A 27,586-nucleotide genomic window follows, 5' to 3' on the forward strand; every position below is an offset into this window, starting at 1 on the left:
TTTTTTCCTTTTAAACTTGGCTTATGCTTTGAAGAGAGAGTTACACACAGTAGAAATGTAATGCATATTTGCACTGATTCTTGAGATATTTCATAACATTTAATGTGCTACTGTACCCTGAGCTCAGCAAGGTTGAAGGAACTTACACTTTTTGGTAGTTAGCCATATCCTTAAATATTTAAATATATCATGGCAGTATTTATGTAACATTTTCTAGGATAAGAGCAGGAAAAGATCTAGTGAGAATCACTGGGGCTTTTGTCAGTTTCTCATGCCATTCAGCTATTGGAAAATGCGTAGTTGTAATATTATTTAGCATTCCCATTTCGATGCAATTTAATGCCGCATGCAACGGCCCTTTGCTTTGCTAAGTTTTAGCAAGCCTTGGCTATTCTTTGGAATTAGAGTAATCTTGTCCTGGTTTTTTAAACTGAATCCAGTTGTAGTTGAGCTTATATGTAATATAATAAAGACTATCAAAAGCTGTTAGTTTCCTTTACAGGTGCGAGGGACATATTTTTCATCCAACTCAGGATCATGAAATTGCCACTCCACATTTAAGGTTAAAGAAAGGGACTGAGCCACTCTTCAGATGTCACCTCTTTAAAAATTTTGTTTACAATCCAAGAATCTTTAGAAATGAGATCTTTTTTACTTATTAGATCTCATTTTGGCAAATTTAAAAAATGATTTGAATATTGAGAAACCTGAAGGGATTGCTTTTTGCTTGGTGCTGTCATGCATCTCTATGTGATGCCATGTGCAGACTGTAATAGGATAAATCTTTATCCATATAATGAAATGGAATGACACATTTTATTTTTTTAAAATCCCATTTGGAACAGCCCTAATCTTATGCTTAGTTAAACATAGAATAAATATTTGATCTGTAGGGCAGCTTCCTCTTTGTTTTGAGCCTCATTTTTATTTTTACAAGGCACAAATTCTTAATGTCTGCAATATTTGAAGCTGAACTACCGTGTTTCCCCAAAAATAAGACCTAGCCGGACCATCAGCTCTAATGCAGCTTTTGGAGCAATAATTAATAGAAGACCCGGTCTTATTTTACTAGAAGACCGGGTATAATATAGTATAATATAATATAATATAATATAATATAATATAATATAATATAATATAATATAATATAAGGTCACATTCATTTTTGCTCCAAAAGATACATTAGAGCTGATTGTCTGGCTAGGTCTTATTTTCGGGGAAACACGGCTAGGACTTGAAATCACCAACATACACCATGGTTGAGAGTAGTTTTGTAGTGATGATTCAAAATAATTTGAGATTCGAAGTGTTGTTTCCTGGTTTTAATGGGAACATTTGAATCACACCCTGGTTTCCCCGTTTCTGTCTCTTTTAGGAGACAGGCTGAAGAACATCAGAAAAAAGAACCACTATTATTAATCCTGTCTTGTGCATATTACATTGTGGCAAATGCTGGCTGATGAGATTAAAATTACCCTTCACATTTTAAAAGTTATATTTCTGTAATATTATTAGCAAGCAGGTGGATCTAAGGGAATGAACAGGAAATGGAGTTTTGCCTAACTTTTCCAAGTCAAAGTTTAGAATTTATTTTGGGACTTTGCTTTGACGCATGAAAGGATCTGGTCATAGTTTCTTAAAATAACTCAGTTTATCTCTGTTCAGCAGTCATTTTTGAAACCCAAGGAAAAGCCACATTTTGGGAAATAGGAAAGACAAGAAACCGGCACTCTTTCCATGGTCTAGTAAGTTCTAAGAGAGAGATGAGCAGAACTAAGTCTGCAGGTGTGTTAATAATTTCAGAGCCTTTTCTCTCAGGTAGCATGTTTAGAATTGAGAGAAATAGTACGGGTTTGATGAAATATCCATTTGCCTAGGAAGGTACCTGTGAGATCCGTCACCTGTTCTTACGTTCCCATTGACTAATGAAGCCATGTGCTGGTCCTTGGAACTGCAGAGTTGGCAAGGTAACATTGCCGGCTAGAGAGGTCAGCATAGTTTCCACTGGAAATGGTGGCGGCTACTAGTCGGAGCTGTCCAGCCAGGTTCTCAGTTCTTAGGAAATCCTTCTGCTTGTTTGCATAGCGCTGTCGTTCATTCTGTTTTGGTCTGGGCTAAGGCAAGGACTTCCTCCGTGTCACGGATGTTTGCTGACATGAAATCCGTGATGCTTCCAGCCTTTTGGCAGCTGACTCGCTTGTCGAAATTCTGGGTTTCATCATTGCAGACAAGGTCTCTCATCATGAGCCACGTACCCGTTTCTGCTGTTGAGTTTTTGAGGATCAGTGAAAGTTACCCTCTGTTTTAAAACTCAGGTTGATAGTTAAAAACGTTGTTTTCCTTTGCTCCCGTGTTTCAAGTGCGTAAATAGAGCAGAGGATTTTTTTGTGACATGGCTGTGTTATTTTATGGCCAAATCCTTGTGGGGCTTTGTGTATTGTTGTGCAGATGACCTGAATGAGGTTCAGCTCTGGGCTGGGCCGGGCCGCACCCCTCCCTGCCTTCCTTTCTATCCCTTAGGAATGCATTCTGTAGACAGAAGGGAGGCCAGGTGATACTCATGTTTTAATGACTTAAAAAAAAATTGTATTGGGGAATATTGGGGGACAGTGTGTTTCTCCAGGGCCCATCAGCTCCAAGTCGTTGTCTTTCAGTCTCGTTGTGGAGGGTGCAGCTCAGCTCCAAGTCCAGTTGCTGTTTTCAATCTCAGTTGCAGGGAGCACAACCCACCATCCCATGCGGGAATTGAACCAGCAACCTTGTGGAGAGCTCGTGCTCTAACCAACTGAGCCATCTGGCTGCCCCATGTTTTAATTACTTTAAAATCCAACTTCTCCAACTTACATTTATTATCTGAGTGATTATAGCTAGTTTTTGTCTAGGATTTGAAATGTTGGTAAAATAGACATGGTACCTTTTCTGAATCTCTAGCTTCCTGTCCTGAAAGGGTTATAGTGATGGTCCCTTCCCCTCTCAGTTTCTAAACTAAATTGACACATAACCCAGTTGAAAAATAAGCCTTCAAACTGATCATTCATGTTAGTTACGTTTTCAGGTATAGAAAAGATGTGGTTCTAGTCAGACGGTGCTTTATGTGCTTTTTCATAGTATAGCCCAGTTTACCTCCAGAAGACAAATGAAGTTTCAGTCTCCCGAGAAGGTGTAGGGACGGAGTCCCAGAGAGCAGTTTCCAGGCTCTCGGCCTCATGTGGAAAGGTGCTGGCTCGGGTAGTAGATGGCCGTCAGCTGTAACCAGTTAGCCATTAGCCACTGATATAACTGCCATGGCTACGCTAGCAAGTGCGGATTGCGGTTAGTAAGTGCGGTTAGCAAGCTGATTGTGGATTGCGGATCATGTGGATCCTACTTTTTGTGTCTCGACCAGCCGCCATGGAGAATATAGTGGTATGAACCCCCTATCTATGGCTCCATTGCTGTTCCTTTTTGGGCCTCACCATATCCTGTGTTCTTGTGCGCGGAGTGGGAGCTGAGACCCTGCATTACAGAAGGCCAGGAAAATTTCACTACCTTATGGTCACACCAATTTGATATCATAAACAAGAGAAATAGAGCTTTTTTCCTTTCAAAAAAACTCCACGTTTGACGGATTCACTGTAAGATTGAACAAAGCTTTTAGGCCATAATCAGAAAAGCAAAGCGCTGTATAAAGAAAACTCATTTCCTGAAGAAATAAAGGCACAGAAAAAGATTGTCTGGAGCCAATGGAAGAAGACGGGAAGCCTCAAAGCACAGGCAGAAGGGACAGCACAGCTCCCTGGCTTCTTTCTCACTGTCATTGATTGTATCATTGATGCGAGTCTTACTGATCGAACGCTGCTCTGGGATATAGTAAGGAAAGACTTTGGTAGGTTAAGTTTCTCGAGTGAGGAATCGTCAAAAGATTTTGGGTTCTTGGGATTGGATTTCAAGGTGTTAAATGTTCTCAAAGTGTATATGGTTTTCTCCCCTTTCTTAGATCATAATCCATCCTGTTCAAGTTTCACAACCCAGTCCTAAAACTGGAACTTTGAATGTATTTTTTTAAATAATTAAAGTGAATCTGAATGAATTTTGTTCTGAGAAGTTTACGATAATCCTGCTATGAGGCAATAGGGGGAGAGATGGGTGTTTTTGCTCTAAATCACACTTTGGCAAGTCTTCGATCGGTGATGTTCCTTACTGTTTCCTCTCATCCTTTCTCAGAGTTTCTCAGCATTTTTTCTAACATATTTGCATGGTTGCAAGTAAATAGTAGAAAGAAATCAAGAAGAAAAGTTCAGATCGACGATAGCCTTACTGTAAAGTGTAGTTTCTGTGCGTATGGAAACTCCGCACAATATATCGCTATACCATCTAAAAACAAAAATAACATCCTCAGCAGCTTCATGAAGTAAAATCTACCCCCAAAAAGCATATTTACAAGTTTTTCCTTTTCTATGTAATGTAATGTTCAGTGATAGGAATTCACTCATCTAACATAGTAAGTCTTTTCTTTGGCTGTTTCTTTCCACCCTTCCCATTCTTAGGCTTTTTCCATTAACTTAGGAAGGTGAGGGTGACTAGGATGTTTAAACAGTTGACTTAAACTCCCAGGCTAACAAGCGTTGTACCTAGTGATCTTATTCGGAGTCATTCTTTTTGTTTTTTATTTATGTTTTCACTTTTAAAGGACCTAAACTGCACAGATGTCCTATGTGTGTTGATGATTTTCTTGTTTTCAAGTCATATTGAAACTGACATATACCCTGATATATTTTAAGAGCTAGGCATTCTATAATATAAAAACAAAAAGCTTCTAAATGGGAAAGGTTCTCAATTTCCCCGTAACTGTGTGTGTGTTTGTGAATGGGAGCTCCTCAGCCTTCTTGCTACCCACAGTGTGTTACGTTTTCTGAATATGTGTTCAATTGAACTCATGCACCAATGTATGAGAGAGCGCATACTAGGCATGCACTTTATTCACGTTTCCGAGAGGCAGCCAGTTATGGGTCATTCTGTCTTTGATGTAAAGACCAGGAAATCTGGGGAGCAGAAAGATTGGTGACTGACGTAGCTTGTATTAGGATTGTTGCCTCTTAAACACACTGAGTAGTATTTTATCTGTTAAGCTATGTTATTAAGTAGGTACATAAGATGCCCTTGGTAATGAAACCTTTCTTGTGCATTGTCACAGTTTAAAGCAATATGGCATAAAATATGTAGAAATACTCGGTTGTGATCTCCCATGATTACCTGTGGTTTTAAAGGGGAAAAAAACACTAAACATACTAAATTAAAACCTTTCCCTTTTACCTCTTTGCCTAGAAATTTCTAGTGTATAGATAGATCTAGGAATCTCCAGAGTCGTCTTTGTTGGGGTACCTGCTTAAATAGTCCTCTTTCCTAAACCACCCACCTGGTTTTTCACTATGAAAAGATGACTTACATTGGTCACCTAGGGTAGCTCTCCATGGTGTGGGAAGCTGCATTCTGCGATAGCAGGGGAGGCCCTGCTGTCCGCCCTTATCTGTGTCCTGGCAGACACTAAACACACCCCACCCTGGCGTGTTTGGTGAGCGGCGATAGTGTGTCAGAGCGGGTGCGGAGTCCTCTCCCCTTCGTGCATGTGGGCGTCCTTACAGTAAGCTTGTGTTACTTTGGAAGCAAGAGATTTGAACTCTTTGTAAACATGAATAAAGTGAGTCAGGCGGGGTGCGCCATGGCTGGCTACTGGATGCATCTACACAGAAACCTGGTCTCAGATCTTTCAAATCTGCAGGACAGAGAAAAATAAACCCTTCCGCGAACTGCTCTGACGGCTAGCCTGTGAAATGAGGTGGCTGATGGCTGCAGGTGATGATGTATGCCGCCGTTCCCTCAGTTGGACTTCTGACACAGAATCCTTCTCTTTCTTAGGGGAACGAAAAGGCCCTTCATGTAGCTTGAATCACAACTTAGCATTTGGTTCTAGTTGACTGAGCTGCCATGTTCGCCAAAAGAGTTGACCCAGCCCCTCAGCGGAAGGTTGAATAACCAGGAGAACAATGGCTGCTGTGACCTGTGGCCAAAAGTATTGGCATCACAAATCAGAGCAGACTGTTGTGGAGAATGAAATGGAACGGTGTGTCTTGCTGAGAGCCTTAAGCTTTTTCAATTGGCTGATTTTTTCCTTAGGATGAAATAAAGTCTTATTCACTTGAGGGACACTAAAGATGTTTCCTTTTTTGAAGCCTAGAAAAATGCATCCAAGAACACTGAAGTTCATTAGATAAAAACATACCGAGAGATTAGGCAGGACCTCTTATACTTTACGGGCTTCATTGCCTTCAGAAAGAAAAACAAGGTAGGCACTGTAAACCTCTAAGCAGCAAATTTTGGAACTTGTACTAGACTGCTTAGAAGCTTAGGAGAATACGACAGCGCCGCTCTCCAAATCAGTGAAATCAAAGCCAGAAAAGTTACACACAAAAATATTTTTTTCTAACAACATATGCTATTTCCTCAGAAATGATTATTACCTCCTATTAGCAGGTTTCGAGAATGGCATGCTTATTTTGGGTTTTGAGTCTAGAAAGACATCTGATACAAAAATAAAGCCTTTTCTTAATAAATAAATAAAAATTTTCAGAAATATAAAATTGTTCAAGGTATTCCCAGCATACTGTATTGCTTTTCTAGAATTAAGTAGGCTTCTTTAATCAAATTCGTTTTTCTCCTTTGTCCTCAGCCCTTGCCAAAAATAAAATCCTCCTACACTTGCTCACCCATTTTTAGTCCATAACACTCCAGGAACAGTTAACCTAGGAAAAGGTTAAAATTAAGAATAATGTATTTTCTGCTGACCACCATGTTTGTACTGCTGCAGGTGAATTCTGGACCAAGTTCTTTTGCCATCTGTTCTCAGCATGGACACATTGATTGAGATAACCAGAGAGAAACGAAACTCGATGTTTCGTCTGATTTCTTTTTTCCCAAGAAGCATGGCTTATCTTTGCCAGTTAGACCTCTTTGCAGAATAACTTGCCATGGAAATATCATGTGACAAATTTTTTTAAATGTTGATTTAGAGCTATTTCCTTCTAGGCTTCTGTATGTATAGTTTTGTGTGTTTTTTTTAAATTAGTGAAACAATTTTAGTTTTTGAATTGTAGCCTGCTTTATTTACCTAATGTTAAATTTTAAGTATTTTTCTTCCATGATATATCCATTCCCCCAACCCCATTCAAAGCAGTTTGTGCTTATTGAACACAGCTTGGAAACTAAAGATAAGAAAAAAAGATAAAAATCAACCATAATTCCTCCACTGTTCACATTTTGAACCTGTTTCTTTTCTCTCCCCCCTCTCTCTATAAATTCACAGTATCTGTACACACATACATTTATATATAAACCATAAATATGCATATTTTAAAAATAGAATTATGCGCTACTTAACATTTTAGTGAATATAAGTTTTTTGACCCACAGTTCGGTTTGATACAACTTTCAGGAGCATCATAAAATTTATGTGAAGGACATACTGGAATCTCCTTGATGAGGCTTATTTTTCATAACCATAAAACTGACCAGTTCCTTAATTCCTGCATTAAGGTTTGCTTACAAAAATAGAAAGAGGCCAGGGTCACCCAGATAAAATAAATATATGGTCCTCCTCGTGCATCCCCTTGTGGAACACTTCTTGTGTTAATCTAGTTTATTTCTTCATCTCAAAGCAGTCAGAACTTTTCTCTGTGCTGTAGTGATTTGCATAAATAAAAAAAAGTGTCCGCCTGCAATGAGAATCTTAGTCTTTAAACACATTCCACCTTTATGCTCACTGTGCACCACCGTTTTATCTCTAGGGTCTGTCCAAACTAAGAAGTGGACTATTTCTGCCCCAGCCTGGAGCAAGGACTTGGCAGAGCCAATGAGGTGACAGCCTGAAAAAGCTCGAGCAGGGAATTCTGTGTATTGTCCTATTACACGTCATCCATTTAAATGGAATGTGTTTATAGTTCATATGGCAAGCAATTGGCACGAGAGCAAACACAGCTTGGGCCAACATACTCTCCTTATGTTCTAAATCAGCAGTTCTTAACGCCTGCCTGCCACGGGGCCCCTCTCCTTCTGCCCCCAGCATCACAGCGTTAGGAAGCCCCAGTGACTGGGGAGCGTGTGCTGTGTATGGCAGCTCCGTTGGACTAGAAGGAAGCTTCGGACTCACAGCTCCAAGTTCTGTCCCCTGGGGTCCGGTGTCATTCCTAGTATCAGTGTGCATATTGATGGTTAGTGGTAGGTGAGTGAAGTGCAAGCTCACCGTTTTACCTGCCTTTCTCTGCAGCCACGAGGCTCGTCCCAGTCCGGGACTTGCCTATTTCAAAGAGCCTGCTTGACAGTTGCCAACTCATTTACCATCGGAGATTTATTTTCAGCTTTATGGAAGTGCAATTGGCAAGAGAGGTTAAAATTCAACATTTATTATATAAAATGTATATTTTATACAATAAAATATATATTTTATATAATAAATGTATATATTTGTGGGAAAAACCTGAGATAGGAAGAATGTCGGCCCACAGGATTGCAAACTTGTCAGAAGGCCAAATTCAGCCCGCAGATAGGTTTTGTTTGGCAGGCAGTTTTCAAAATACTTGAATTTGAATGCCTTTAGGAGGGGCATGCGTTTTCTAGTTTGCTGTGAACCTCACCAATTCCTGTCTATGTGTATATATGAAAATCTAAACCCAAATAATTGATAACCTATTTCTACTAGGAAAGCTTTTGTTTAGGAATATAAAATTCCAACGTCTCCTTTTCTCCTATTTTAAAAATGGGAGGGATTGAGTGGGGCTGTCATTGAACACATTCCCCCGCTCCTTTCTTCTTTCTCAACCTCCAAATTCATGGCTGGGGAAAATAAGCCACCAGTGACTCAGAGATGTAGAAACTGTGGAGGCTGTAGAAATTCAGGAACTGTGGCATGCTCACCACATAGGTTTGCCTCCTGCTTCACGTTATAGAGTGGTCATTTCTCTCTCTGCGGAATCCCAGAGGGAGCGTCAGCCAGTAGTATGTTGTCTTGGTTTTCTTTTGTTTTGATCTGGACAATGCAGTACCTGTCATTTAAACAGGTCATCCTAGTAATGAGGGCCAATGTGTGTACAGTAATAGGTGTCATCTTAAAAGAATGTTCGGGTGGCAGTCGGGGGTGGACAATGTGTTCCAAGTCATACCGGGTAAGAATTACTGGGATGCCTATTAAACATACCCATTCCTGGGACCTGTGATGGGTGGTGGAGGGTATGTGGGTGCAGTATGTTTTTCTGACCAGTGCTAAGGAGGTTCTTAGCATGTGTGGGGAACACTGGTGGTGTGACTTTAGAGACTGCCTTTTAATCCCATTTCACCCTTTACTAGAGAAGTCACCTCGGCCATTGGCTTAATATTCTAAACCAGCAGTTTACTGTTCTTTTTTGTATTAAGTGAAACAATTTTTTCCTTTGCACAAGTTTTTTTATTAAAATATAGTTAAAATACAATATGATACTCGTTTCAGATGTACACCATAGTTATTCAACATTTATATACCTAAAGAAGTGATCACCATGATAAGTCTAATAACCATCTGACGCCGTACAACGTTATTACAATATTATTGACAATGTTCCCTATGCTGTACATTACATCCCCGTGATTTATTTATTTTATAACTGGAAATTTGAACCTCTTATTCCTCTTCATCGTCCCTTCCCCTTTAAAAAATTTTAAATTACAGTTGATATTCAGTATTATTTTATGAGTTTCAGGTGTACAGCATAGCGGTTAGACATTCACATAATTTACGAAGTGAGCCCCCTGATTAGGCCAGTACCCACTTGGCACTATACATAGTTATTTCAATGTTATTGACTACATTCCCTATGCTGTACTTTACATCCTCTGTTCATTGCAGCACTGTTTACAATAGCCAAGGTATGGAAGCAACCTAAGTGCCCATCAGTAGACGACTGGGTAAAGAATATGTACAATGGAATATTACTTGGCCATAAAAAATAAAATCTTACCATTTGTGTCAACATGGATGGACCTGGAACGTATTATGCTAAGTGAAATAAATCAAACAGAGAAAGATAAACACCATGTGATCTCACTTACATGTGGAACCTAAAGAACAAAGTAAATGAACAAACACAACAGAAATAGATTCATAGATACAGAGAACACACTGATGGTTCCCAGATGGGAGGCGGTTTGGGAGGTTGGGTGAAAAAGGTGAAGGGATTAAGAAGTATAAATTGGTAGTTACAAAATAGGAAACCAGCAGTTTCTTGTCTATTAAATGGGGACAACACTGCTACTTACCTACCTCATGCTATGATTTTCCAGATTACGGACCATAGTGAATGGAAGCTTCTGAGAGAATTTTGAAAAACAAAAGAAAGAAAAATATAAATTAATGTACTCCATTAATTTATGAATTTACTTCCAATCTCTAGACAAATGTTACAATGTGATTAATATATAGTTACTAATTTTCTTTTGTAAAATACTTAATTGTCCTCGAGTTGCTTATTTTGCTATTTACCTTTATTTTTCTTGTATTATTAAGCTTTTGCTTTTTTTGGTTTGTTAGTTTTTGTTTGTTCTTATAGATAGGATTTAGAGTCTTGTTTATTGTTTTGGCATTGTTTCATTGTTCCTGATTTTTTTCTTCATCCAGAAATTTTCTATGCAGTAGGAAACACTTGAGGTAGTCCAGAGATTTACTACTAGTTTTGTTTCCAGTCTCCCATTACTAGTATATGTGTACCTCTGCTGTGCCGAGCTGTCTGTGAACTCGGAGTAAGCTAGTTTTGGAATTGTATTTTGGACAGAGGTATTGTTGGCTTGTTAATTTCTTACACTGTAGCTGTTTACCAGGCCATGTTCTTTACGTTTAATGCTCATCCAAGTTTCAGAAACCACACGACCACTTCTAACACTCCTGCAGATTATGGTTTACAGCTTTAGTTGTTTTACTAGAACAGGACGTTGTAGGGTATTTCTGTGATGGTTGTTGATTTTTCCCGCTAAAGCCATAAAGAGTTGGAAACACTTTGGAGTTAAAATTTTTTAAGTTTTCCCAAGAGTGACAGTTCTAAGTAAATGGAAATTAACATTTATTACTATAAATTGTTAAATGATCTACAAACTTGCCTCCAGGAGTCATTGTGGAGAGATATTTAGGATACTCTGTTCAAATCCCGTTCCATTGCCTCCCTGCCATCATTGGCCTCCGCCAGGCTGATTCACCTCAATTCAATACCTATAGAAGATATATAGTATTGTCTTTTTTAACATCAGTGTTGTTATTTGCATGTTTTTGTGACTTGATTTTTTTCTACTTATTTTAGAGCTTTATTCATATACTGTATTATATACAGAGGTGCCAAAAAATGTATACACATTTGAAGAAAGGAAAAAACTGTATTAAAATTGTAATATTCAATATATACCAACAACAAAAGATGAATACAAGTCACGTTTGACTTCTGCAGTTACAAGAGGTGCTCAAAATGGTTACCATCAATGTAATGTTAATACAGTGTTTTCCTTTCTTAACATGTGTATACATTTTTTTGGCAACCTCTGTATATATGTGTCTGTGTGAGTGTGTGTGTATAAATATGAATGAATTGCTCAACCTCATTCTTTTAAACTCCAGATTATTTAGCACTTATGTTGATAGATATTTTAGGTTGATTTCAGTTTTCTCTAATACCAATGATCAATATCTTTGTACCTCCAAATGTTTCTGAATCCTCACAGTGCTTATTAATATTTTGTACATCAGAAGGCACATCATAAATAAAGCCTGTTGAATTGAATTTGAAGACTACTGCTTTATTTATAAATAGAATTCAGTAGTATCTGTCAAAGTCATAGTAGTGTCAAAAAATTTGTAGTAGAGTATAGTTTTGAGAGAATGTCAGTGTCACTAGCTAATTGTGTGCCCTGAACTTCAAGGATGCAAGTTGAACCCTTTTACAACAAATCTGTGTAAGTAAAGTATTTTTAAGCCTTAGTTGATAGGACATTTTTTTGTTATAGTTGATACAGCGTATTCCAGTGTAATAAGAAAAATGACATCTTTGGATGTGATTTTGCCTGTAATTTAAAGAATTTTAATGAATTGTAAAATTCTAGTGATATAATCTTGCAAAAAAAAAAAAGGAATCTGATATTTCATTTTATCAGTAACCTCTGGGTAATATAGAGTGATGTAAGTAAAATGTGTATCGATGTGGTAAATTACATTGTGTTTCAAATGACTTTCCAAGATGTACACTCTTTTGGTTGTGGTTTATGCTTCATTTTGTTGTCTCTTACTTTGCTTACCAAGAAAGGATTCCTTTGGTAGAAAGTCATGTTGGAAAGAGAAATTGAACATTAGATATCTTGTGACATTTTAGAACATAGGTATAACATGGCATATGTGGCTTTGGCAGCAAGAATTAATCAAAAATGTGACAGAAGCAACTTCTGGCTGTTGAAATTCATAAGGCACTAGGTCTTTTTCGGTGTCGTAGAGTATTTTTGAGTGTTTATCCTGTGTCAGTTCTAGGCAAGGATGTTATAATTCAAAAGTGATAGAATTCAAAAGTAGCACGAAGAGGGGGCATTTTATGTATTTTGCTTTAATGATTGGTAAAAGTCTTAGAAATTGAATTCATAGGTTCCAGATAAAGGCCCGAAAAAGTGGATTCTTTTTCCTTACGTTTTTCTGATCATGGGACAGGAACAATAGCTCAGAAATGGCTAGTATAGATTTCAGGTATCAAAAGTGACGCTATAGGTTATGAGTCAGTTTAGTCTTTCTAATGTCCAACTGAGAGGAAAATGGATGAGCAAACCTTTGGGGTTGATAGTCATATTTTGGGTGAGTAATATTTGACATATGTTAATTTCATCAGAAAGTTTTGCCTTTAGACGTAAATACATTTTAGCCAAGAGTTTCTGGATTTGTCCCTGATTTGCTAAGGTCAGAGTTGAATATCTGAGTATCTAATAGCTCTGAGTACCTGATATGATTAAACTTTGTGGTACCTTCATTTTAGTGATTTGTCCTTATAATCCTTGCCCCCTTCCTCCAACAACATGTTAAGTTTTAGCTAGGAAAGGTACATTTAATTTTAGCTAGTTGGTTAGTTTTTCTGAACATTTGTTCTTTCCAGTCTGAGGGAGACAGATGGATTTGAATTGTAAAGTGGAGTCTTTTGATTTAGTAGAAGAAATAACCAGTGAAGTGATAGACGAGGTTTCCAGGCAGTTTTAATTAGTCAGGCACAGCTGTGAGCAGGAATGGACGAGGACAAGATTCCGTGGCATAGAAGATGCTGCATTCCCCGCGTTTCTTAGAGGGAGTTAGTGGTCAGCCATGACCATCGGCTGTTTTTATTGAGTAGTCACTGGGTGCATATTCACGTGCTCGCCTAACCCAGCCAAACAGTGACAGGCCACAGGTTTAGAACTAACGCCTCTGATCTCTAATCAAAGTCTGGATGACACTGATTTCAGCTTTCTTGTTCACATTGACCAGTAGATGAGGTCAAGTAGAAGAGCTGACCTGGGAGTGTGCTTGGAAGCGGAGCTTTACTGTGCCTGTTTCTTTCCTTGTTTTGTTTTGTTTTGTTTTGTTTGGGGGGCTGCACGTGCACTGCCAGGCAGCATGTTTAGTCATTTGCTCATTCAACAAATATTTATTGAGCACCTATTATGTGCCAGGTTCTCTGGTGCTTGGGATACATTAGGGAACTAAATAGACAAAGTTGGAAGCTATAGTGCCAGAGTTTGAAATAAATTTGAAAAGATTTGTTTTCAAATAATATTAATTAAAGTTATGGAGTGCTTACTACATGCCAGGTGCTGTGCTTTGTGCCTTATTTTTGGAGAAACAGTTCACAGCATACTGAGATTTTTAGCAGAAGATACAAAGATGAATGAATCTAAGTCTGCCCTCTTGAGGAGTTTACAATCTATGAGCATCCTCCTGGTACGTAAGAATTATTAATATCTGTAAAACTTATGTTTTAATTGAGAATATGATTAGAATCCCTCCTGGGCATGATTCTGAGAATCAACAAATTTTGCAAACTGGGGCCTGTGTGTCCCTCCTGGGAGAGTGGGCCATCACAGTGCACGTCAGATGGCAGTGGTGAGGTTTACTGCCTGCCCTCAATCCAGGGGTACTGTAGGCAGGGTTTGTCAACCTCTGCCAGGTGATTCTCCGTGGTGGGGGCTGTCCTGTGCGTCGTGTGTCCCGCGAGGGCCAGGAGCACCTCTATACTTGTGACAACCGAAACGTCCCTGGGCACTGCCACATGTCCTCTGGGGGTAATCTCTGTCCACCTTCCCACCCCCGCCCCCTTTAAGAGTCTCTGCTCTACACGTCTATCTCGCTAGACAACCAGAGCTCCTTCCAGAGGCCGGCGCGGCGACAGCCTCACCCAGAGCTTTGCTTGTGCATCCGCTTGCGCTGGTCCTAAAAATATGAAGCTATTCACACCTTGTACTGGGAGTACTGTCATTATACAAGGAGGGCATCTCTATAGAGAAACCACTAAGTTCTTAGCAGCACTGGGGATAGTGACCGTGGCCTGCTTTTCAGGGCTGGAATAATGATAAGAATTACAGCAGTTTGTTACTATTAAATATAGAATGTATTCAAAAATATACATGTAAGGTATATATCTTTTGGGTAGAACTTTTGCATATAAATAAATTATAAATAACATAAATAAATTAATAAATTAAGTAAATGCAAATAAATTAATAAATTAAGCACATCAAATAAATTTAATATATAAATTCATTATATATAAATAAATTAAAAATATATTTAAGTTAAATATATTAATAAATATATTTATATCCTGTGATCCCAGCACCCAACCCAGTTGAGAAATACATGGATTCTTACCCATCCCTTTTAAAGCCCTCTGTGTGTTCTACCATCCAACCTTCCCTCTGTCCACATAGGAAACCACTCTGCTGAATTTTGTGGTTCGTTTTCTCTTGCTTGTCTTTATTGTTTTATCATATTATGCCCACAACCCCAAATATCACAGAGCTTACTTTTGTGTGTTTTAAGTACATAAATGTAGTGTGCCTTATGTAATTTTTTGGTCTCACTTTTTTTCTCTATTCTACATGTGTGGTATGATCCTTCCATGTTGATGTGTGTAGCTATACTTCATTTATTTTCACCGCTGTGTCATTTTCCATTATTTGACTCCATCACAGTGTGAAACCAGTCTCCTGTGGATGGATATTTGAGTAGTTTTGTTTGTTACCATAAACAGCGCTGCTGTGAATATTCTTATACTTGTCATCTGGTGCTGGCGTGCAAGACTTACTGCAGGGAGTTAATTCCCTAGGAGCGGAGGCTGGGTTGCAGGCTGCCTGCGTGCACTAGGCCTAACCGTGGCTCCTCATCAGATGCTAATCCTTGGAAACCTGTAAATGTTACCTTGTATGGAAAGAGGCCTGATTAAATTAAGGACCTCGAGCTGGGGAGACACTCCTGGATTATCAGGTGGGCCCTAAAGGCAATCACAAGTGTCCTAAATAGAGGAGAGGCGGAGGGCGGAGGGGGCGTTCACGAGTATAAGAGAAGGAGGCCCGCAGGGGCCGGGATTGGTGTGCGGTGCTCACAGCTAAGGAATGCTGGCAGCTACCGAGAGGCAGTGTGAGCGCCAGGAAGCCCATTCCTTCCTAGAGCCTCTGGAAGGAGGGGGGCCCCCCCGCTAACACCTTGAACTTGGCCCAGTAATTCTGAGTTTGGACTTCTGGTCTCCAGAACTGTGAGAAAATCAATATCTGTTGTTTTAAGCTGGTAGGTTTGTGGTGATTTGTTACAGCAGCCACAGGAAACAAAGACCAAGGCATTTTCAATTTAACGGGACAATGCCAATTGTTTTCTAATTTATATTTCCACCAGGAATTCAAAAGAATTCCTATTGTTTCATTCTTTTCAGCATTTAGTACTTTTACATTTTACCAATAGGAGATTTTATGAAGCAATTTTATAAAACCTAGTGCAAATTTTGAAAAATTTAGGATGTAAAAACAAAAAATTGAGTACACTAATAAAGTGAAAATGTTGGTATTGAATACTATAAAAATGAAGTTGAAAGGCTTTGATAAATTTTTATGCTGTACATAATGTGTTATACCTGTTATTTCTCTACTCTCATCTCCACTGAGCATTTCTGCACACACTTCCTCCTCTAAAAAATAATCCCGTGAGATCCCTTGGTTCTCATTACATGAATTGGCATGCTCTTTAGTTTCTCTTTGGTTTATTTCTATTTTTACTCGATCTCATCTTACAAAATCTTTTTTGGCTAAACACAGATGGGTAAAATAGTATTTTGTGGGGATGAGGCAGTAACGATAACCTATCTGCTTAATAAGATAGTATATTTGTGCATGTATTTTGTGGGAACAGATGTTAGTCATCAATCCCAGAAAATGTATTACATCCGTGTCTCCTGAAGTATATTATTTGATGGGAAACGTATTGCTCATACTAACAATAATTGTACCTTAGAGGTGAATTGCATTTGGCACTTTAAAAAAATAACTGTAAAATGTATTTTCTCATTTGATTAATTTGTTTCTTGTGTTCCTTAAGGGTAAGCATTTAAGCAAATATATTTACTTATTGAGGAAACTGGTTAATAATACAGGCACACCTCGTTTTATTGTGCTTCACAGATGTTGCATTTTTTCTAATTGAAAGCAGGACCCTCCACCAGCAGAAAGGTTTTGACTCGCTTTATTGTGATAACTTGCTTTATTGGGGTGGTCGTACCTCCGAGGTATGCCTGTAGTTGTTTGTAAACAGTTTTGAGAGTCCTAAGAAAACGTTTCTATTAGCAAAATTAAATGGCGAATGGAGGTGATTTAGCTAGACCCGTTTGAAAAAGCTGCTTGTTTTAATAGTCCTAGCACTGGAAGAAGAAATCCAGTGTGTCATTTATAAGAACTGTAATAGGGCCGTCCAGTTTCTCTTTGATTATGGCCAGTGATGGGCTCTCACAACCTCTCACTATAACCTTTTTTGGTTTTGACAGTCTTTAAAAATAAAAAAGTTTTCTTACAAAACTTTATAAAATTGCCAAAGTATGTAATATAAAAGTAGACAGAATTGCATAATCAACCCCTATGTACCCATCACCAACTTCAACCGTTTTCAACTCATGGCCAATCTTGTTTCAGCTATTCTGCCACCTATAATACTTCTCTTTCCCATATTACTCCTGTATTATTATGAAGTAAATCCATGACATATCATTTTATCCATAAATATTTCAGTGTGTATCTAACAGATAAGGACTCCTTTTAAAAATGTAACCATAATAGTATTTCATATCTTTAAAAATGAAGGTCTTTAATATAATCAAATATGCAGTGTTCAAATTTTCAGTTGTCTTATAAATAATTGTGCTAATTTTTAAAAACGGTTTTGCGAGTCAGCCTATAAATAAGATGCAGACACTGAGATTGGTTGATGTCCTTTAAACTATAGGTTTCCTCTCCATCTTTTTTTTTTCTTGCCTTGCAATTTATTTGTTGAAGAAACTTGGTCTTTGTCCTGTTGTTTCCCACAGTCTGAATTACACTTACCAACCCCCATGGTATAGTTTAACATGTTTTATCTGTCTTCTATGAATTTGGATCTCTAGACCTTGGTTTGATCAGATTTGGGTTGTTTTGTTTTGTTTTGGCATGACTGCTTCATGGGTGGTGGTGTATATTTTCTTCGGTTGGCGTGTAACGTCTGCTTTTTTTGTGATGTTTGCAGCTATTAATACTAAAGCTCAGTGCCTAGATCTATTCCATTAGATTGCAAAATGGTGATAGTCTGTCGTTTCTTTATTTATTAGCATTCTATAAAGAGTTCTCTCTTATCAAGTAGGGTGTACAGTTCATATGAGAAAGGTGGGATAAATCTTTGAATCTTTCCCTGGGTTAACCAATTTTTTTTTAAAAAGATTTTATTGGGGGAAGGGGAACAGGACTTTATTGGGGAACAGTGTGTACTTCCAGGCCTTTTTTCCAAGTCAAGTTGTTGTCCTTTCAGTCTTAGTTGTGGAGGGCGCAGCTCAGCTCCAGGTCCAGTTGCCGTTGCTAGTTGCAGGGGGTGCAGCCCACCATCCCTTGTGGGAGTCAAACAGGCAACCTTGTGGTTGAGAGGACGTGCTCCAACCAACTGAGCCATCCGGGAGCTCAGCGGCAGCTCAGCTCAAGGTGCCATGTTCAATCTTAGTTGCAGGGGGCAGAGCCCACCATCCCTTGCGGTACTCGAGGAATTGAACTGGCAACCTTGTGGTTGAGAGCCCATTGGCCCATGTTGGAATTGAACCGGCAGCCTTTGGAGTTAGGAGCATGAAGCTCCAACCGTCGGAGCCACCAGGCCAGCCCCTGGATTAACCAATTTTTAAAATGGGTTGGTTTGCCTCTATCCTCCAATGGTGGTGATTTTTCTTTTTTGTAATGTCATTATAAGCTTGTGGAGTTTTGCAGTTTTGTTGAAATATAATTGACATAAATCACTGTAAGTTTAAGGTGTACAGCATAATGATTCGACATATATATTGTGAAATGATTACTGCTATAATTTTAGTTAGCATCCATCATCTCATATAAATGCAATAAAAAGAGGAAGAAAAAAGAGAAAAGGAAAAAGGTATTTTTCCTTGTGATGAGAACTCTTAGGATTTATGCTCCTAACTTTCATGTGTATCGTACAGCAGCGTTAACTATAGCCAGCAGCTATACGTTACACCCCACCACCTGTTTATCTTGTAACTGGAAGTTTGTACCTTTGACCACCTTTCTCCTAGTTCCCTTCTCTTCTCCCTGCCTATAGTAACCACAAATCTGATCCCTTTTTCTGAATTTTTTTTTTTAAGGTTCCATATATAAGTGAGATCTTACAGTATGTGTCTTTGTCTGACTTATTTCACATAGCAGAATGCCCTCAAGGTCCACCCGTGTTGTATCAAATGGCAGGATTCTCCCCGGCCTTTCATGGCTGAATAATATGCCGTGTGTGTGTGTGTGTGTGTGTGTGTGTGTGTGTGTACCTCCCAACTTCTTTATCCGTTATCTGTCAGTGGACACTGAGGTTATTTCCACGTCCTGGCTATTTTAAACAATGCTGCTGTGAACATATAGGTGCAGATTTTTCGAATTCGTGTTTTTGTTTCCTTTGGATACATTCCCAGAAGTAGAATTGCTGGATCATATGGTAGTTCTATTTTTATTTTTATTTTTTGAGGAAGCTCCATACTGTTTTCCATAGTGGCTATACCAGCTTACAATCCACCAACAATACAGAAGGGTTCCCTTTTCTCTCCGTCCTTTCCACAAGCTTGTGGGTTTAAACGTATCTGATGTGTTCCTGTCCATTGCAGTTATTTTTTTTTTATTTGGCAAAATCATTGTTTCTCAAAATGGACTAATCTTTATCTAAAGAAGAGATGCAAATGACCAGCAAGCCCTTAAAAAGATGCTGAACAGTATGAGCTATTGGAGACGTGAAAATCAAAACCTCATGAATTACCACTTCCCATCCACTCAGATGGCTCCAATCAAAAGACCCATAATAACAAGTGTTTGCTGTGACGTGGACAGATAGAAATCTTCATACATTGGTGGTGGTCATGTAAAATTGTGCAGCCACTGTTAAAAAGTTTAGCAGTTTCTCCAAAGGGTAAACATCGGTAACATGTGACTTAGTGGTTTCATTCTTGGGTATAGAGTCAAGAGGATGACAACATGTCCACACACAAACTCTTGTACGTGAGTGTGCACAGCAGCATTATCCATAATAGTCAGAAAGGGAAACAACCCCAATGTCTACCAACTGATGACAAAAAAATAAGATGCCGTGTGTTCATACAATGGAATATTATTCAGCAATAAAAAGGAATGAAGTACTGATACATACCATATACAACAGGGATGTATCTTGAAAGCCTTATGCTAAGTGAAAGAGGGCAGTCACAAATACCACGTTTAGTGCATGAAATGTAAAGTATAGGTAAACCTCTCGACAGTAGATTCGTGATTGTCTAGGGCTGAGAAGTTTGGTGGAAAATGGGGAGTGACTGCTAATGGACATAGAGTTTCTTTTTGAGGTGTTCAGAGCATTGTGAAATTGTAAATGACGGCACAACTCTGACTATACTAAAAGCCATTGAATTGCACGCTTTAAGTGGGTGGATTTTTTTTTTTTATATAATGCCAATGTGCCCACATGATCAAGTGCTATTTTTTTTAAAAAAGATTTTATTGGGGAAGGGGAACAGGACTTTATTGGGCAACAGTGTGTACTTCCAGGACTTTTTTTCCATGTCAAGTTGTTGTCCTTTCAGTCTTAGTTGCGTAGGGCACAGCTCAGCTCCAGGTCCAGTTGCCGTTGCTAGTTGCAGGGGGCACAGCCCACCATCCCTTGCGGGAGTCAAAACCAGCAACCTTGTGGTTGAGAGGATGCGCTCCAACCAACTGAGCCATCATGGAGCTCAGCGGCAGCTCAGCTCAAGGTGCCGTGTTCAATTTTAGTTACAGAGGGCACTGCCCACCATCCCTTGCGGTACTTGAGGAATTGAACTGGCAACCTTGTGGTTGAGAGCCCACTGGCCCATGTGGGAATCGAACCGGCAGCCTTCGGAATTAGGAGCATGGAGCTCTAACCGCCTGAGCCACTGGGCAGGCCCCAAGTGGGTGGATTTTATGGTGTGTGAATTATGTTACAATAAACCTTTTATAAAAGCGATATTATTTCCAAAAAGGATTACCCAGAATCCCCCAGAGAGCCTGCTTAAGACGCAGATTCCAGGGCACATCCTAGACTCTGGAAACAATCTTTAGAAGTGGATCCCAAGAATCTCTTTCTAAAGTAAATACACCCAGGAATTCCGATATATGCTGAATTATCATCAAAATTCCTCGTTGTGCTGTGCCTCCCTGTAACTTCCTATGTCTGCCTCTTCTGGAGCAACAGGGAATGTCTTCCTCTGCCACATGGCAGCCCTTCAATCGCAGGAAGGCAGCTCCGCCTTCCAACTCATCTCTTTTGTGGCCCACGCGTCCCCAGTTCCTTAACCATTTCTCATGTAACACGATTGCCAGATTCATCAAATAACCGTTTCCTGGACACACTCTAGTCTGTTAATCACTTCTTAAAATGAGGTCCTCTGAACTGCAGGGTATATTCCAGTTATAGTTTGACCATTGCAGAATCCACATGGGATTGTTACCTGCCTTGCTGCTGACCCTGGGATTCTCCTAATGCATTGTAAGTTGGCATTAGCATTTTTTAAAGTGTTGACTCAAACAAAGCCTGTGTTTAATTCAAACCTCCTTTACCCCACCCCCAACACTCCAGCATTTATCTAGCCAGGTCTTCCTTCTTGTAGGATTTTCTGGAAAAATTCCCTTTCTTGGTGGTGAGCTGCTCTAAAAGAAGGAAGTATCTGTAATGTCCTAACACTTGTTTAGCGGTTTCAACTTTTTCAGAGCACTCACTGTACGTTATTTCCTTTGATCTTAACAGCTGTGTAAAATGGAAGCAGGTGTTATCCTCATTTTACAGATGTAGAAACACAGACCGAGAAAGTTTAAGTAAAATGCCTACACGGAAACAGTTATTTGCAGAGGCTGGGCTGACCCCAATTCCCCTGACTCAGTGGTTTGCAATCTTGGCTGCCCATTTGCCCGTGGAGTTAAAAAAAAAACTCAAAGAAAAAGAGGCCTAAGTCCCATCCCCAGACATTCTAAGTTAATCAGACTTGGAGGTGGGGGGGGGGGGCTACTCGTTTGTTCTGTTAAAAAGCTTTCAAAGCAATTCCAATATTCAGCCTGGTTGAGAACAACTGCCCTAACTCATATTCCCCTCCTTCTATCACATTTATTTTCTTGATCTAATTAAGAGTCTCTGATGTGGAAGAGGAAGAATATTTTTTCATTGCTCCAGAAGGCAGAATTATAATCAGTACAAGTGAGAGAGGGTTACTCACATGTACAATGGGAACCAGATGTACGTCCTAAGGGAATTATTCTTGGAATTTATGTATCTCATTCATTCATTTATCAAGCATTTTTGTGCCAGACACTACCTTTAAGCTCTGCTCATACAAATGTGAGTAAGATATGGTTTCCCCCTTTCAGGACTCACAGTTGAAAGACAGGACAGACTGTAAATAAACAACATTATGGTAGATATGGTAAATGTTACACATATTAGAGTTGTAAAATTTCTTAATTTGTTAAATTTTTTATTTAAAAACTGCCAACAGTGATTTTCTTACTAAAATATATTCATGCTAAGCGTTTGAATATATCACTACAGTAATCTTTGTGTTAAGTATGTAAATCAAGCAATTAACAGATAAAGTTAGTCTTTTCCGAGATAGCTTTTTTCTTTAAATACTCCTAATAAAATTTATAATAGTGTTTAAACTCTTTTGAGGAGTTCATTCCTACATCTCCCTCCAAATGTTGTTCTGTTGGTTACTAGGCATAGGGAGATCGTTTGTATTGGTTCTGTCAAGAATTTATGTAGGTGGAAGAAATGACTTTATAACATGGAGAAACTTTTAGATATGGATTTAATGCCTTGGATCAACTTTCAAGAGCTGCTCTGTATACCACTCACTGCTTTTCCTTAATATACATCATTTATTAAAAACCAACCATTGGTACATTCCTGTTGAGACAGCAGACATTTTTTCTTACAGTTTGTGGCTGACGCTCTGATAGAGGTATGTGCTGGGTACCGTGGAAATACGGAGAAGCCAGTTCTGGAAACTGGAAGAAGAGAGAGAGAAAGAGGAAATTGGAGTTTGTCAAAGTAGGTGGTAAAGCTGAGTTTTGAAAGATAGGTAGGATTTAGACTGAGTGATATGGACATTCAGGCAACAGCAGGGAGATGGAAAAAATAGGGCCCTGGTCACAGGGATGTGACAAAAGATGAGACCTTAGGCGGAGGCCTGGACAATGGGGAACTTCCATGCAAAAAGAATTTGAACAGAGACTTCTGTGTTGAGTCCTCACAATTCTAACAATCCTGCTACCAACAGCAGTTGTATGAAGGACTGGGAAAAATCACCATGTCCTGGGGAAAGTGTTACAGGGCTGAGCCAAAGCGGAGTAATCTGCTAACAGGTCAGGGTCCCTTCCTAGTTTGGCACCAAGCTATGCGCTAAAATTTATGAATTAAAGTGTGAAACTTAATCCTGGTTATCAGTGGAGTTAAAGACCCTTTTTAAAACGAAATAGTGAAAGAGTTTGAATGAACATGTATTTCCAAACTTGGATAAGGTCATGTAACTTCAGGGTCTAATTTAATTGATAAGTGATCCACTCTTGATTTAGGCTTTCCTATTGGAGATAGAATTCCATCCTTCCATTCACAGTTCATTTACTTAGTTCACACGAGATCTTTCTGATCTTTGAATTCCCGTATGTAATTCAATTTGGCCATGATTGCCAACTTCATAATGTAAAAAATGGTAGGCAAATCTGTAGAAGGGTTTAAAAATTCACTCGAACATTTGAGAGGGTTTCATGATTCTATATCCTTTACTGAAAAGTTTTGTATTGGGGTTGCAAGTCTGGCCAGTTGATCTGCTTTGAAATAATCCAGTTATAAACTCTTTTTATGCTGACTGGTTCATAAAATGAATTGAATCCATTAATGTACCATACTAGGGAGTATAGTAGTAGAATTCATCTATTTGGAGATTGAGTGATCCTGAGTTTTATGTATCATTTATTCTTGGAGAGTGAAAGGTTTTATTGTTCGTTGATAGTTCCCAACATCCACGGTGGTCTTCCCCTTCCCAACACCCCACCTTCCCTCCTAATCAGGAGTATAACCAGCTCTGCATTGAGATAAACTGCGGCAGCCCAAGTACAACAGACGGAACTAGTGAATTGATTTAAAGAAAGCACTTCCTGTGGTACTTGTGCATGTTCTTTGTCAGATATGTCCCCCAAGTTGTAAATGTATCCACTGTGTAACCTTTTGTTTGACTACCAGTTATTTAAAGATAGCATTTGCTTGTGAAAAATATCAGCTCTAGTTAGGACTGCTTTTCTTAAATATAAAGGATTTAACTTGTCATTACTCTTTCTTTTTTTTTTTTAATAGGGACCCCCCCCATCTTTCTGTTACCACAATTACTAATGACATTTCAAACTTGAACAAACATGTTTTACGTAGTCCTAAATATAGAGCATATACAGTTTTATACTGCTTTTTATTGTTGCTGTGTGGCTTTAATTTTTTTAGTTATTGCATAATATTCCATTGTGATATGTTTTAATTGAACACTTCCCTTTTGGACATTGAGATTGCTTCCACTTTTTCCACTATAATAAATAAGACTGCAATGAACATCTTTGTACATTTCCTATTTCTGGAATAGTTCTTTAGGGTAAATTCTTAGAATTGGGATTATTTTCTATTCCTTTCAGGAGTAGGCGCTAACATATCTTTAGCTTTTTACTTGACCCTTTTAGAGAATTATAGCTCTGCTTTTCTGAACAGCAAAGTACATTTAGGGGAGTACAGTAGCTCATGCCTAATCCGGACTTTTCCGCTAAGTATTAGTCTAGTTATTTTACATATATATATATAATGTTTTCTACCACTTCAAAAGTCTGTGTGCTCATTCTCATTGCCACATTTACTTGAAATGCATGTTGGCATTTCACGTTTCACGCCATAGCTGGGAGGTGTATGTTGTTTGTTTTCCCAGATGGAAAATGGAAATAAATTGGCTAAAATGATAGAGTCCTCTATGACTGTTCTTATGTCAAATATTGGAGTCTTGTTCATAGCCAGATTTGGCTGGCAAAGAATATTTTGCCTACCTTCTATTAGCTTTCCAGAATGATTGTTGTTGCCTTAGCTTCAAAAAAAAAAAAGTCATGTATGGTAAAATTACATGATGAGTATGAGTTACTTTGAAAGTTCCTCCCTTAATTGGGGTGACTTCAGCATTATCACCAAAGTACAGTCAGTGACCCTTCCTTCTGATTAAGGATGACAGGGATCTTCCCTTTTCCTTAAATAACTTCTGTCCTTTTTAAAGAAAAGAATATTAGTTTTCTAATGACATTTTGGTCTTTTATCTTCTTGGTCAAGAGCAGCCACTGAGGGCAGTGGTTTTATATGAGGACAAATCATTTCATATTCATAAGTACCGGAATAGATCCTCCATAGCTGACTTACTAAAACCCAGATATGATGTCTTTATAAAATGATTTTAGGCCATGACCTTCAAACTTTAGAATTCTAAAAAAATGGCAGCATAGCAGATGGTTTTGAGTGCTCATAAGAAACTGTTGAAATGGATAATGCTGAGTAGTCTAATGGATTTCTGAAAGCATAATGTGCTTTAGATATGGCTAAATCAATAAACATAGCAGTCACTTAAGTGTATATTATATAATATTTGGTTAATTATATTGTAACTCAAATTGTTTCAGAATATTTGTCTTTCAAGTGGAATGCTAAAAATATAACTGAAGTACTTATAAAAATAGAACCATCAGAAAAATGCAGAAGTATATTATGGTTTTTTTCCGCTAATCTTGATATTTGGAGTTAGCTACAGATTCTGTCATGCATTTTATGAACCATGAAATGCCATATATTTCAGAAGCACGAATGTTTGCGATTGATAAGAAAAATAAATAGCTGGGTTTAATGGTACTGAGTTGTTCTTTGATTCTTTTTTTAAAAGTTACTGTTTTTCTTTTTTATATTCTTCAATTCTTGAGCCCAATAAAAGCCTGTATTATATTTTTTAGTAGTTGCTTCATGTAACATAAGTAGATGGTCAATGCACCATAAGTAAAAATGTCCTTTCTTAGTTGATTGAGGAGTTAATGGTTTTTATTATTCCCCCAGTTGCTGAAAATCTAGAGGAGGCTTCCTGATGTTTGTGTGTTTTGGCAAGAAAACAGTGGTGGTTCCTCTATGAATATGAACTGGATAAATCTATAGCATGTCGCCCATTGAAATAGTGGATTAACAGTAGTAATTATGGAGTATTCTTCAAAATCAAAGAACAATAAACAATCATTTATTAGTAGGTATATTAGATTTTGAAGATAAAAGAAAACTTTGTTCTGTTTTTAAGGAGAATCCACCTGGTAATAGAAGTGAGAGACTTACATTTATAACGCAAGAGCATTTAATAAAGACTTACATCTTCATTTTCTGAAATAAATTTTTTTAATTAATTTCTGACTTCTACACCTAACTGTTTTCATGATTTGGGTTCTTTCAGTTAGGTCTAATCTCACGTTTAAAGGGAGCATTAGCAGAAATGCCGGGGGGGAAAAATCTCCATCAGCAAATATCTGGCTTTCAGCCCTTGTTTTCATATGTGGTTGCAATTAAAATCCTTTTTGCTGTGGGCCATTTTTCGATACCATCAGATATATTTGCGTCTGTAGATGAAAGCAATGGAGAAAGCAGCACTTCCCAACTTCTCCTCTATCATTTCTCTCCTTAGATTTTAACATTTGAGACCAAGAACCCCACGGAATTAGCGGAACGATTGCGCTCTGTGTGTGGGAATCAGAGCAATGCCTATGCCCGCCTGCTGGAATACCGCCTGAACGCTTTGCGGGGACTGTGGAATGCCCAGCGCCAGCTGGCCTTGGAAGAGCAGCACGAGAGGGAAAGCTCGGGGGATGAAGAAACTCTGGCCCTGCTCAAACGCCAAGGCTTGCTGCAGCAACCCGAGCAGACTCCCTTCACGTCCCGCATGGGGCTGCTGCTCGTCTTCCCCCTAATTCAGTCCCAGAGCAGAACAGACCCCTCTCTCTGTAACATAACCGCCGAGGTGCTATTGAACTGCCTGCGTGACTGCCAGCCGTTGAGCTTGACCAAGGAGCCTGCTGACTGTCTCAATGGAATCGAAGCTCTGCTGTGCTCTTGGCTAGAGGAGACTTCGGACACAGGCCGGCACATCCCCCAGAAGCAAAAAGAGAATGCTGCTGCTGCCCTGGTGGCTTTGGCATGTGCCAGGTAAGGAAAGTCCCAGGTGCCCTTTGGTGACCCTGTGACTGCTGCTGCCTGGGCTGGGTGAGTGAGGAAGCGGGCAAGCAGATTTGAGGGGAGTCTTAACATTCGGAAGTCCGTCTTTGTTGTCGGTATTGAATTCACAATTCACAACCTTGACCGTGCATAGGATGCTTTCACCAAAACTTGGCCCAGCAGCCTGAGCTGGAACCCAAGTCAAGTTTTCGCTTTCTGTTATGCCATGATAACAGCTTAAACAGCTTAACGTGGAGACTCAACCCTTGCCATTATCTACTCACCCCTTAGATGGTTAGTGTTGTCCATCAGGCCATTGGTGGAGAATGTTCTATCTGTATTTCTTCTGGAAGGACAGGTAAACATTTTGTAGAGCTTTTACTATTTTTCACGCATGTCTGTAAAGAGTGATCAGCAAGCGAGTGGGTTATTACTCACCTGGACTCAATCACACAGACTTGGTCCAAAAATTATAATTTTGGGCCTCCATCCATTTATTTGGAAGATCTCTCTATATTT

At 38.9% G+C, this 27,586-nt stretch overlaps 1 protein-coding gene across 4 annotated transcripts in view; it reads left to right on the forward strand.

Annotated features, from left to right (window-relative positions):
• HECTD4 (HECT domain E3 ubiquitin protein ligase 4) overlaps positions 1-27,586 on the forward strand; it is a 167,598-nt gene that overhangs the window by 18,749 nt on the left and 121,263 nt on the right. For all 4 annotated transcript variants that reach the window (XM_074321579.1, XM_074321581.1, XM_074321580.1 and 1 more), the window contains exon 2: positions 26,541-27,058. In XM_074321579.1, coding sequence (XP_074177680.1) covers positions 26,541-27,058 — 518 coding nt within the window. The remainder of the gene's footprint in view (positions 1-26,540; positions 27,059-27,586) is intronic.

The sequence above is a fragment of the Rhinolophus sinicus genome, linkage group LG16 (assembly GCF_036562045.2).
Source record: "Rhinolophus sinicus isolate RSC01 linkage group LG16, ASM3656204v1, whole genome shotgun sequence".
Classification (NCBI taxonomy): Eukaryota; Metazoa; Chordata; class Mammalia; order Chiroptera; family Rhinolophidae; genus Rhinolophus; species Rhinolophus sinicus.